The sequence below is a fragment of the Asterias rubens genome, chromosome 10 (genome assembly GCF_902459465.1).
Source record: "Asterias rubens chromosome 10, eAstRub1.3, whole genome shotgun sequence".
Lineage (NCBI taxonomy): Eukaryota > Metazoa > Echinodermata > Asteroidea > Forcipulatida > Asteriidae > Asterias > Asterias rubens.
The window spans coordinates 4,087,486-4,101,175 of NC_047071.1; the positions used below are offsets into that span (position 1 = coordinate 4,087,486).

Here is a 13,690-nt window from a genome sequence, read left to right on the forward strand (position 1 = left end):
ACAGCTTTACAGCGATTGAAACCAATATACATGGACATTCCAGTTAAAAGTTAGGTTTTTAATGTGTAGATAAATACAGTATAATTTAATGCATAATCCAATGTCTCACTTGTGCCCAATTTTCATACAACTAGCAAACGTTATGCTTAGCAAGAAATTAGTGGGGTAACTAGTATTTTATTTCTGCTAAGCATGATTTTGATGTGCTTGGGAAAATGCTCATCGCAGAATTCTGCAGGTTTCACATGAAACTGATTATCAAGAAACTTTACACCACAACTACAGAGTCTAATTTTTCTTTTACTTAGTTTTTACTTGAAGACAGTGGACACTTGGTAATTGTCAAAGACCAGTCTTCTCACTTGGTGTATCTCAACATATACATAAAATAACCAACCTGTGAAAATTTGAGCTCAATCGGTCGTCGAAGTTGCGAGATAACAAGGAAAGAAAAAACACCCTTGTCACACGAAGTTGTGCGCGTTCAGATGCTTGATTTCGAGTCCTCAAATTCTAAACTCGAGGTCTCGTAATCAAATTCGTGGAAAATTACTTCTTTCTCGAAAACTACGTCACTTCAGAGGGAGCCGTTTCTCACAATGTTTTATACCATTAACCTCTCCCCATTACTCGTTACCAAGTAAGGTTTTATGCTAATAATTATTTTAAGTAATTACCAATAGTGTCCACTGCCTTTAATTAAGAGATTTTTTCTGTACAATTCTTTTGATGGATGTGTTTATGAAGTGGGATATTTTGAGGATATGGGACGGTCTTTAGACAATAGAGACTTGTTGTTGGGACAAGTTCAAAGTGTTACTAAGAATATGTAGCCAGAAATCACTGCCGACTCAAAAGTGGTTCTAGATTTGATAAACATGCCGACAATTTCGTAAATTCTTGAAGAATAGTGTATACTCTGTGGTTGGGCAAGAAAGGAAATTGTGTTTTGCTTTGAAGTATGTGTCAAATTTAAATGTCAAGTTTGTGAATGGATTTAAAGGTGAATTCATAACAGTGCTTATGCCTTCTGTAAATTAATTGTAATTAAAGTACGTTGATGTAACAGTAATGTAATGTTTAACAGTGTAAATACATAGTCTTAATAAAACACTAAAAAACATATCATGAAATAATTTGTGTGTGAACTTGTACTGCTTTATTAAAGTTAAAAATTGTATGAAAAATCTGTTGAAACAATTCTTTGATACTAAAGAAGATTAGCACACGCAATTCAGTCTTTGAGACAAACCAAGTGTTTTAGAAGTACCTGTTGGGGCAACTACATCAGGCTATTGACAATTTTTGTATCTAAATATTTCTGACATTAATTTATCCAATTTCATGAATGGACTAATAATAAAATAAAGTAAATATGATTGTCAAAATAGATTTGGCGAGAAAACCACAACACACACATTAGATGCATAGTTATTACATAAAATTCTCTGCTAAAACTAAATTGTTTGTCACTATTCTTATTTCAGAATTTGTTATGGTCTTAAGAAATAAATTATGCAGGTACGAAATTTAGAAAAAAAGATGGAAAATTTGCTTGACTACATGGGCTGACATCCATGTACATATGATACAGGTTTTTATAGAATTTCCAGGCTAACTAACAACAATTTAACTAATTTTACTGAGGGGAAAACAATATCGGAAATCAGACTTAAGTAGAGAGAGTACCATGCCTAATGACGGTTGTTCTAACTACAAGAATTGTTCATGATGTAAAATCAACAGTTATAGAAAATCAAAGAACAGAACTTCCCGTTATAGTTGAAGAAAATATTAAAATTTCTTTCAGAATATTTCATACATAATTTATAAGAAAAAGAAAAAATCAAATGGCAAGCTACACTTAAATCTAAAGTGTGTTGGTTTTGACGATGCACACCTTATTCAATGGAATGTTTAACATATTCAACCTCATCAAAAGAAAACCTAAAAAGTTAGTTTTGAAAACAACTACTACTATACTTTTAAAATAGGCAACTTGGTATAACTGGCCACATTAGGGCGATGTAACCATGTTGTCAGAGTGTCGTCACATCAATCTACAGGTCACAGGTCAAATCCTAAATTTGTCTTCGTTCAAACGAAAATTAACTTCAAAAAGTTGAGCAATGTTATGTTATTATCAGTGACACTGGCTAATTTCTTGCCATTCTCTCAAAACATGAAGGGAAACAATTAACTAATTAGCATTTTTCTCTATATTTTGTAAAAGCAGAGGCATTTTATATGAGCACCTTCACACACAGTTTGTATCCTACTCGTCTAATGGACGATTTCATTTGTGTGTATATTGTGAGTATAACATTCCAGTTGCTGATATTGCATCTCCAAGTCCGACAGTTTTCCCCGGTTTCTTGCACACGAGAACCGGGCTGAAATGAAATGTAACATCCCCTCTCTGCCATTTCAGAAGGGGCTTACTGGGGTCAAAGGTTATAACTTGTTTCCTCAATGGAGCGTAGTCTACGGACAACGAAAACACTTTCGGTATGCGCAGATCTACTTTAGCTGGATTGATGGGTATATCACCACACGCCTGGCGACCAGCAATTCGGGCACCGACCCCTACAGCAGACAGACTGTTATCCCAGTGGTTAGGTAAAGTAGCTATGATGTGAAACGTTAACGAATGAAAATGCACTCTAGTCAGCAGTGACCTCTGACCTTCAATCAGAGCGGTTAGAATCCAGTAGAGAATGTCGGCCACGGCGCCGATTTCAGGGTAGCCGTTTTCATCAGCTGTGAGGTCCGCGTGGGGACCCTGGTTGGAGCGGGACACCAGACCAAGCTCTTGCTCGTTTAAGCCCAAGGAATGAACCACTGGTAAGAGCTGAAAAGGAAAGAAGAGATAAACAAAAATAGAAAACAACAAATTACCATTGAGAACTTATGATAAAAATCAATACTGAATGTGTCATGTAAAGCTCATACTCTCCAATAACATTGACATGGCTGAGATATTATGAAAACTTTTACCTTTTTGAGAGGACAAATCATCACATTCTTTCAATTTCCTTTAAGATTCTTGTTACTGTGGTGTGCTGTTTGGCAGTAGTATACAGCTAATAGTGCACCGCGGTATCCAGTTAATACTTATCCCACAAAAACAGCAGAGAATTATATTTTGCCCTCATAAACTTGACGTGTGAAAAAGGCAAAGTAGCCAAATTTCAATTGAGTTTTTATCGTTATTCATTTCATCAAGAGTAAAAAACATGCTAATACTAAACAAGTCCATACCGTTTTAGCTATGAGTCGAACCAGTTGTTCATTGGCCATGCTAGCCAACTCCAGGTGGACAGGTAGACTCTTAGGGAGCTTGCCAAGCTCAATGTCCATGGCGTGGATTTTTTCAATCTGCTTAGCGAGACCGCTGCTGTCTAGAAGATGAAGACCCGAGAACATCACAACGTCCGGCTGGAAATCTGAAGAGAAATGAATGAAAGTAAAGTTGTTGATACGCGCAAAACTTGTACAGTCTTAAACCCTTTTTACACTCCTCTTATTTCCCAGAGGCGACCCTGGGGAATAATGGCCGGCCCTTTCACACTTGGATTTCTTTACCCCTGACCTGCACCCAACAAATGGGCATACCCCGAGGGGCAGCCACCCCAAGGGGCAGCCACCCCAAGGGGCAGCCACCCCAAGGGGCAGCCACCCCAAGGGGCAGCCACCCCTGCTATGGAGTAGGCGGAAGCAGTGAAACCCTGGGGTATTCTTGAAACGTGCAACCGGAACTTAGTGGAATAAGGACCTAGTCGGGCACAGTGTAAAAGTGCACCAGGGTAACCATGAGGTTAAACTCCTGGGGCACCCTAGGGCTGTAATCCAGGGCCCAATTTCATAGAGCTGCTTAAGCACAAAATTTTTCTTAAGCAAAAGAATCCTTGCTTAGTAAAATCAGATTACCGGCCAAGACTCGACTCAATTGTTATGCTAAGTGAACAACAGCTAATTACCAGTCACAATCAATGTATATGGCATAACATTTTGGCCAGTAACATGTGTAAAATAGGCCAGCTGTTTTCGTGCTTAGCAGCTCCATGAAATTGGCCCCAGGGGGAAAGAGATGCAGTGTGAAAAGTGCTTATAAGTATCGATGAATGAAACAAACTTAACAAGTTATTTATGGCTACCTTTGATGCTTGAGGTGAAGACGTCCAATCCTTCCAGCTCCGCATTAGCGACGTCATGTGATGTTATGAAGCGTGTTGCTATGGGTGTGGTCAGCTTACCCCATCGTTCTCCTTTGCCATACTCCATGATCAGATGGATCTCGTCTGTTTCTCGTACACTTGACTCTGATATCTTAACTTTACTGGGCATTAATCTCCGGACAATTGGTCCGGCTGGCCCAATGAGAAGAATCTGCGATAAATTTTCAAAATTGAAAGGAAGTTTGCATTTAAAGTCAACTGGAAGTGGTATTTTGTCGAAATAAAGCTTTTGTCACTAATATATGTGTTTTGATGAGTGGACTAAACATCTACTTTTATGTTTGAAAAAATAAAAATTTTATTTCCAGGCGACTTTAACTTAGTTCTTGACGAGCAGAAGCTTGGTGAAAGTTGAGCTTTTAGTTGGAACTTTACAAATGGCGCCATCATAATGTGATAAGCTCGAATTAAGCTGGGTCCAAATGCCTGGCTCTGTTTACTGTGCTTTACAGAGCCTGTGAAGCACATAATTCTATAAGCGCAGAACTCCGCGATAAGCACAGCCATGAAATTGGACCCATACGTACTCACCTCTACATCCTCGGTAAGCTGTGCCATCATGTATGCCATCAACGCTGCATTGCCTCCTATGCTATACTGTTATATTAAATAAGAACAAATTGTCAGGATGAAGACACTGTTAGAGAGACCAATGGGAGACTTTCTGGGACAATAGAGGGCAGCAGACTTACCGGGTAAATCCATTGTTCTCAGAATTATGCGCATGTTCAGAACTACGTAAACAATGGAAATTTACCCGGTATGTCTGCTGCCACCTAGCGTTGGAAAGTCTCCTATTAATAACTCTCTCTGTGGCCGTGAAGTTAATAACCTCACCATGCAATGTTTTAAACCCCACATCATAACAATAATCTTGTAGGTACATTTTCTGTCGGGTGATGAGAAGCAAAAAACAAAATACAAATCACCATGGCACTATTGACACCTCATCTTAAAGGCAGTGGACACTATTGGTAGTTACTCAAAAAATTTATTGGCATAAATCCTTTCTTGGTGACGTCACGAGTAATGGGGAGAGGTTGATGGTATAAAACATTGTGAGAAACGGCTCACTCTGAAGTGCCAAAGTTTTCGAGAAAGAAGTAATTTTCCACGGATTTGATTTCGAGACCTCAGGTTTATAACTTGAGGTCTCAAAATCAACCATCTAAACGCACCAAACTTCGTGTGACAAGGGTGTTTTTTTTCTTTCATTATTATCTCGCAGGTTTGATGACCAATTGAGCTCAAATTTTCACAGGTTTGTTATTTTATGCATAATGTTGAGATACACCAACTGCGAAGGCTAGTCTGTGACAATTGCCAATAGTGTCCACTGCCTTTAAGATGAATCTTAGAGAAATCAGCCCCTGATTCTTGACCATACCTCTTTGACCTCCAGCTTGTCTGCAGCCTCTATAACAGTATCAAACACATCACCAACGGCAAAATACCTCTCCGCCGCAGCACCAGATGCAAAGAAATTACCAAAGCTTTCTTGTAGATCGGTCAGTGAGTTGAGTAAGGCATGATCTTCGGTTGCACCTTGCTTGATGTTGAGTTTGTCCAGCAAAGCTGTAGCTGAGACTATCAGATCAGCATTGATGTTTAATCTGTGATTTAACGATGATTAATAAGTAACTGAACATTGTGGTTTGTGGTTCATTGCACCACCAGTTATATGCTAATTAAGGGGATTACAATATAGGGGAGCAGAGTTAATGAACCATTGGATTAGATAAGTTTAGATTAGAAAATAGAATTAGCTGTTGCAAACAAATTACCAACCAAATGGACCGAGAGTATCAATGCAAAAAATAGTTAATGGCCTGACGTTTCGACCCTAGCAGAGTCTTTCTCGAAGGCTAAATGACAACACAACAAACATGAACAGGTAACTAAGTGAAACAAAAGCAGTGAAGTGGAAATACATGAATGGGGTTAGAGAGCATACATAAAAAAGCAGGGGGTAAACAATGAATAGGGGGACAAAAAGGGGGGGGGGTGAAAGGAAGGGACTGGCTTGACCACAAGCAAGAAGATGAAAACACAAAGGACAACATCAAGGGTGGGGATTAGATTAGATTAGATTACATAATGAGCTGATTAGCAGTTAATCATATCCTAACACTAGGATAGATTACTGCATCTTGCTAAACATCTTGCTAATATCTTGCAATCAGCATGGATGCTTCTTCCTCCATGCAATCAGGGAGAAATTGAAAAAACCTGACACGCAAGGTCTGTCCGTTAATTTCAAAGTAAACATTGTGACAACCTTACCCGACAGCAACACGTTTAACTCTCTTGGCAGGATCTTGAATACCAGTAGACCATCCATGGATGACTTGTGTCTCGGCCGACGAGGTGTCATGTAGAGAGAGGTTGTAGTCATACAAATAAGCAACTGCTATAATCAATACTGATGCTATTCAAAATTAAAAAAAAGGAATCTAGCCCCCAAGTTACGTGGTCTAATTAAGACCCATAGTATAGAAGATTAAGAACTAGAGGGCGCACTGGTGATGCTGCTTGCATATACAAATGCAACGGGACCACAACTCATGGAGACATAGGCACCATTTTATATGAGCGTTTGAATATAATTAAGTACACTTGGTATTTGGAGAGTGTGTGTTGATAACGCTACACGATGCTGTTTTGTCAACTTGCGAAATGGCCACACACCGGGCCATGTGAACACAAGCTACGCCTATATGGCTATGCGATGCTGTTTTGTCAATTTACAAAATGGCCGCATGAGCGCATGCCGGGCCGCATATTAGGCCTAGGGTGTGTTTAGGCAACCCCAACCAAAGTCCAACCGAGTCTTAATCGGTTATCGATTGGCATGGTCTGAACCCCATCGTCACAGCGCTCAACCGAACACGCAAAAATACTCAACCGATGGATGACCAATGTTTCTGGTTGGGGTCGCCAACAAAATGCACCCTAGTGTAGTTGCGATAACGTAACCCTCCTCCCGACGGCCGCCAGGCCGGAGGGTTACGAGATAGGTTCGAGCGGCAATGGTTAATCTGGTCCCAACACGTACAATTTCGACAGCTAGCCACCAGATTTGCCCCATTTTTACCACTTTCAAAAATCATGACACAAATTCTGAGGGTACGAACTTAATCCGCAATGTCTAATGCAGCCTGCCATATTACTCAAAACACCATTTAGGAAATATATCGAAGAAAAATGGACAAAAAATTACCAGATCCCGGAGCGAATTCCCAGGTTCATATTTTGAACCTGTCGCATCAAACACATTATTTTGTTGTTGGGCTAAACCATTCTGTAAAAGGGGTGTTACAATGTTGCAGTGCTGCAGTGCTGCAGTGCGTGCGCGCCATCATGAGTGAATGGCGTGCAATGCAAACGGACAGCGCACAATGTTGCAGTGCGTGTGCGTGCTGTCCGTTTGCATTGCACGCCGTTCACTCAACATGGCGCGCAAATCTGGTGACTAGCTAGTACAGTAGCTGTCGAAATTGTACGTGTTGGACCAGATTAATGGTTGCCGCTCGAACCTATCTCGTAACCCTCCGGCCGTCGGGAGGAGGGTTACGTTATCGCAACTACTCTATCTAGTGGGTCCTCTAGTTTTATATTATAATTATAACTCTATGTTTTGACCCCTCTGCCTACCCACAATGCATTGCGGTTCTGAATCGCGATAAAAGATAAACCTTTGACCTTCAATCAACAAGGTAATTAATAATGTTGACCTGCCGAGTGAGCGCAGCGCAGTGACAGTGTTTGCTTACCTTCCTTGCGATCAATTCTAGTTTGGGATTCCCTCGTGAAGAGATGGTAGTTTGTACCCACAGAAATGGCGAAAGTTCTGCCCAAAAAGTGAAGAAATTATGAACAAGTTCAAAGTTCCAGAACTGAGGTTGAGCTGAGCTGCTAGCTAGCTGAGTGGTCTTCGTGTTGACATGTATGACATCATGTGGACTGTGTTTTTAATTATTGCACCAACACAAAAATGAGGGCGCTATGCTGGTTTAACGGTGGTATTTTGTTTGCCGGTGAAAAATTAAACACTAAACTTGAGCCTCCAGCAAAAGTGTTCGTCAAAAACCATATACAAACGTCATTCAATATGCAGTCACCTTTCGGCGACTGGAAAAGACCAAAAAACACAAACAACAACAAAAACAAATGAATATTCATTTCAGGTGATCAAAATTGTTGACATTTAATTACAAGCCATCCAAATGGAGTGGTCCCGAAAATGCTGTCAAGTGAAAATTCTTTGTAAGACGAAATGCCGTAACTTGACGGTAGTTGACGAAAATTTGCGGGGAAAATATAAACGCACTTTGACGACCGGCGGCGGTCTGGTACAAAGTTCAAAGTTGAACATCATCATGGCGGACTCCAGTAATCAACGCAACGAGGCGACGAATGGAGGCCAGATTGCGATGGAACTGAACTGTTTAAAAGGCGACTGGGGTATACCTTCTGTAGACAGAAAGTGCCTGAATATTTTGGTATGAAAATATCACTCATCTGGTTTTAAATATAGATTATTCAACACAGAGCAATCAACCGCACATGCACACACACAGTGACAGTGTGACTGTGGTGAGTGAATGGGACGAAAAACGCTGGCATTATTTATTAAGCGCATAAAATACATTCAATTCACCCGTGCTGCTCTACGGACCCGGTGCAAAGTGTCCGGGAAAAGTTTCCGTATGGCGCCACCACTTTTTTCATTCTACCTCACTCGATCAAACAACAATGAAAACAAAAAAAAGAGAATTCCCTTTTTGTAAAAATTTGTGAAAATGGGGGTACCAATGAAAAAGTGGTGGCACCATACGGAAAGTTATCAAAAAAATGGATTAGCATCAAATGAGATATTCATTGGGTAAAAATGAATTAAAAAGTGGTGGCAGGATAGTTTCCGTATGGCGTCACCACTTTTTCATTCGGTATGATTTATGAAATAATATAGTCTTGGATATAGTATCTAATTTACCTCAAACTCAATGACTATCCCTTTTTGTAAAAAAGAGTAAAAAATGGGGGGCGCCATACAGAAAGTTATGGGAATCTAATCTAAAGTAAAGATAGATTTATTTGTTTTGTTTTTTTGACAGACATATGGACAGTTTGCAGGTGCATCCCTGAAAGTAAACAAGAATGGAAATTTGTGGAGAAATCCGTCAGGTATAGCCATCAATTCTTTTCATTCAACTTATTTTTTTGTTCGTTGTCTTTTCCTTCTTCTGTTCTTGTTTTAATATACATAAAGTGTGATCACAGTCGACTCACATTATTAGTTTCCTCCGTCAGGCCATTTCCCAGTTTTCCGAGCTGCCCAAGAGGTCCTGAAGTCAGACACTCAAGTTATAAAGTACTTCCAAGACAACCAGTTGGATCTAGATGAGGAATTGACGGACCAACAGAGGGCAGATGTCCTGGCGTTTCAGGCATTGATGGAAGAGAAATTTCTACCTGGATTGGTAAGGTTTAAAAACCATTTTACTGTATGACCTTTCATATGATTATGGTTTTACCCAGAGGCCATGTACGCTGGTGCCCTGGTCTTGGCCTTGGTGCCCCTGCAAACATTTTCTGTAGTCTTTACATTTTATCAATGAAAGTGCCCTGTGCAAAATGACAGTGGCCTTGCCCTCTCTAGGATAACTCGCGGCTTGAATAATGTACTTCTTATGCAGCATGCAATTTAAAGTTTTCATCAATTAGAGGATAGCAATGAATAAACATCCAAAAATCTTGTTTACAGCTTCATGTGTGGTGGATAGATGCTAAAAACTATGTCGAGTTTACGAGGCCTTGGTACGCAAAAGCTCTCCAATTCCCTTTGAATTACTTCATCCCTGGACGATGGCATCGAGAAGCGGAGCTAAGAGTGGAGGAGACAAGGGGAGGCAGCCACATGGAGCCACAAGAAGTCACTAACAGAGTAAGTGTTGAAAAGACACAGAAAACAGGAATGAGAAATTTCACACTTTTAGCTGAATTCAGATTTTTTTTTTTAGTGTACCTCAAAAACAGAAAATGCTGTATTTTTTCTCCAAATAAAAACAAGTCATGTTCTTTGATCTACCTCTCTTGTGCTGAGGACACTGCTCCCAGAAGCTCCTAGGAATCTAGATGCATTTATAACAAACGGTTACAAATGCTTTTCAAAGACCAACTTGACCGATCCAAGGCAACGTATTCCTTTAATGAACCTCGTAAGATCTTGATCCAAGTTCCAGACTTCTTTGTCATCACTGACTCTTATCCCTGACATGTGCTTAGATTTTAAACTTAATTATAAAACTCAGTGATTTTGAACTGTCCCATTTTTGTCAAGGTTCTCCTTTTTTCAAAACTGGGGGCATTCTGGATCTGCATTTTTTAGATTTGGCCGAAGGATGCTGAATTGAAACAAAGTCTTTGGAATGTTTTCTACTTTGTGTTTATCTTTGTGTTAAAAGCCCTACTTGGCAATCTGGATCATTCTATATGACTTCTCTTGATTTTTTTGTGAAATTGTTTCTTATTATTATTGTTTATTTTGCGGTATCAGCCGAAATTTGTACGTATTAGCATGCAAATTGCGTCATCTGCTCGATACGCTTATGTAGCTTGTGCATGTGGAGAAAGTCTCTGTTGAAAACTCATTTTTTGTTTAAAGCTGCTTTTTTGTATCATTCTCTCTTTGTATTTTTAATGTTCTCTTTATGCGCTTAGAGGCTTTTTGCATTAGGCGCTTTACAAACGTCTTGTTATTATTATTTGTCTTTGATCAACTTCTTATGATGTTGAGTTCTTCCTTCTCTATTGATAGGTATGCAGTGATGCTAAGGAATGTTTGAATCTTCTCTCTGTCAGACTTGGAGAAGAAGACTTCTTCTTTGGTAAAGTGTAAGTAACAGAGTTGTAAGAGATGAACAAATTCAATTTGGGAAGTGGAGGTCTTAACTGAGTTGCTAATGCATACTACAATACTTATCATCACAGCTGTGGATTTCACAAAGAGGTAGGACTAGTCTTATCTCGAGTTAGGACCAGTTACTCGTCCTAACTTAGGACTATCCATGCAATTTGTATAACTCCTAGGACTAGTCCTAAGTTAGGACTAGTCCTAAGTTAGGACTAGTCCTAAGTTAGGACTAGTCCTAAGTTAGGACTAGTCCTAACTCTTTGTGAAATCGACCGCTGGTCAATAAACCTTTTGCGAGTTAGATTTATATAATGTGTGGTACAATGACTTGCTCAGTTGCAATTGACTGCCTTAATTTGAATTCCTGCGACTAATGACAGTTGCTGTAGCATATAAATAAATAAATAAAAGTAATAAAATAATGCAATTTCAAATTAATCAGCAAAGTGTATTATTGTGTTTCAGACCTACATCTTTAGATGCTTTGATATTTAGCTACATTGCTCCATTACTACGAGCACCACTCCCTAGCAACCAACTTCAGATGCATCTTAAAGGAGCAGACAACCTTTGTAGCTTCTGCTCTCGTATCTTGTTGAGGTACTTCCCTGAGGAACCCCAAGGTAAAATCAAATTGTTGTATTTTTTTTAGTAAATAGAGTTGTTAATTTTGGTTTTACTGTATGTTCAGTACTTTCCCGAGCTTTGAGAAGAATTAACAGGCATACTATTCGGTTGGGACTGAACCCACGACCAAAATTGCCCGGTAGCTAGAGGCAGCTCGAATCCTATATTTGAGCAGCCAATCGAACTGCCTCTAGCTACAAGGCAATCTCGGTGGTCTAGTACATCTGATAGATCTATTCTTTAAAAAAAAAATTCCAGTAAAATTTTGAGCCGGTAAAATATTTGAGGATTTGAGATTTGTGGTCTTGTGGAGTTTTACCTTGATTTTGATCCCTATTTTGGGTTGGTCAATTTTGTCTGTATACACACAACCCAAACAGTGCACTCCTATAGTGTCCTAGTTATCTCAAAGTTGTTGCGCTGGCATCAGTGATCTCCAAATTTGTTTCTTCATTTTACCCACAGGTACCCAGCAATCTACCCCCAAGACGTCAACGGACGATTCCTTTGACGACCCGCACAAGAGACGCAATCAGGTGCTGGCTGCTCTATTTGCATTGACAGCCATGGTTAGCTATGCACTCATGAATGGTCTGGTCAGATTACAGATAACGGACTCTAGTGATGGAGGAATCGAACTTGAATATGAAGAGGAAGACGATAAACCAAATTAGAATATGGAGACGAAAAACATTTGACACAACCCTAACCCACGATCTATCCCAAGGTTTTGTTTGAGATAGATCCTGTACCCAAAACCACCTGAATATTGAGACAAGGTACACCAACTGCCTTATACCTTATGGAGGGTAAGGCCGTGTCAGAAACGGCGACTTCGGCTACAGCTACGGCTAGATCGCGCGCGTCTGCCTATTCTTCAACACTGACAGACGCGCTGATCTAGACGTAGCTGTAGCCGAAGTCGTCGTTTCGGACACGGTCTTACTGTCAGCTAAAAGTGCTTCCATTTGTGAGCATAAAGAGATTTTAGATAAAACTGTAACAAGTTGCTTTCAAATTGCAACCTATCATAAAACTAAACAGCTTTTAAAAGGTGTACTTGTCTTGAGCAATTCAGTGTATAAAACTCTGACTTTTGACCGGCTGTAAGCAACAACTGTTGCTGTCATTTGCCAGTGATGGCCAATTCAACCGAAACAATTATTGGTCACGACCGCGAACATTATATTGACAATTTATTCTTAAATAAGCTTATAAACTAGGACCCTGCTACTGTCAGTGAGTTGTCCCGCCCAACTACCTCTCGCCATGAAGTCCAAGAGGATAAAACTTGAATGAAAAATGTAATAATTTTGAGGACGTGTATTTGGACGAAAAACATTTGTGTTTTTTTTTCTTTCTAATTGATAATTCTGTTAAAACGCATAGCAAGACGTCCCATCTGGGCCAGATAAATGTATACTTCTCATGTTGTGTTTCCTGAACATTAAAACAAATTTGGAATCAAATTTCAAATTAATTTAATATCAAAGTGGTCTGTGTTTTTCTCAATGATATGAACACCCTGCTGGTCGAGTAACTGTTACTTTCTTTTTGTACGTTATGTTATTGGATACCTTACTCCCTTCCAGTGATGGTTATTCGCCTAAAATGTCCCAAGATGTGGGTGACGTTTTAAGGACACTTGAACGATGGGCCATTATTAAGCTGTTCAGCTATTGTATTGTGTTGTCTTACACACAAAGAACAAAAGGAAAACTGAAATCCTAAATGACGCCCGCCCAAGCCCCTCCCTCAACTGCTGTCCCTTAATCAACATATTCCATTCTAGACCGAGCTGAGACCTCAAGAAAAGGCGTACATTGTAACAATTTTGCCCTATTGTGAACTGGGGATCGTTTACTTTCAACTTGAGGTAGTTTGGATGACATAAGCTCTGAAAAGATAT

The 13,690-nt window shown here is 39.7% G+C and overlaps 2 protein-coding genes across 2 annotated transcripts; one reads left to right on the forward strand and one right to left on the reverse strand.

The window, feature by feature from the left end:
• Positions 1 to 1,085: 1,085 nt before the first annotated feature.
• On the reverse strand, positions 1,086 to 7,091 carry LOC117295555 (ADP-dependent glucokinase-like). Its single transcript, XM_033778251.1, has 7 exons — positions 7,064 to 7,091; positions 6,522 to 6,666; positions 5,626 to 5,851; positions 4,770 to 4,835; positions 4,158 to 4,389; positions 3,262 to 3,446; positions 1,086 to 2,851 (listed from the first exon to the last, which is right to left on the reverse strand). Exons 1-7 carry the CDS (start codon positions 7,089 to 7,091, stop codon positions 2,297 to 2,299), a joined length of 1,437 nt encoding a protein of 478 aa, XP_033634142.1. The 3' UTR covers positions 1,086 to 2,296.
• A 924-nt stretch (positions 7,092 to 8,015) lies between these two features.
• On the forward strand, positions 8,016 to 13,273 carry LOC117295670 (metaxin-1-like). Its single transcript, XM_033778381.1, has 7 exons — positions 8,016 to 8,740; positions 9,356 to 9,425; positions 9,552 to 9,721; positions 10,006 to 10,185; positions 11,059 to 11,135; positions 11,620 to 11,777; positions 12,247 to 13,273. The coding sequence occupies exons 1-7, from the start codon at positions 8,465 to 8,467 to the stop codon at positions 12,453 to 12,455; spliced, it is 1,140 nt and encodes a 379-aa protein (XP_033634272.1). The 5' UTR covers positions 8,016 to 8,464; the 3' UTR covers positions 12,456 to 13,273.
• The last annotated feature ends 417 nt before the right edge of the window (positions 13,274 to 13,690 follow it).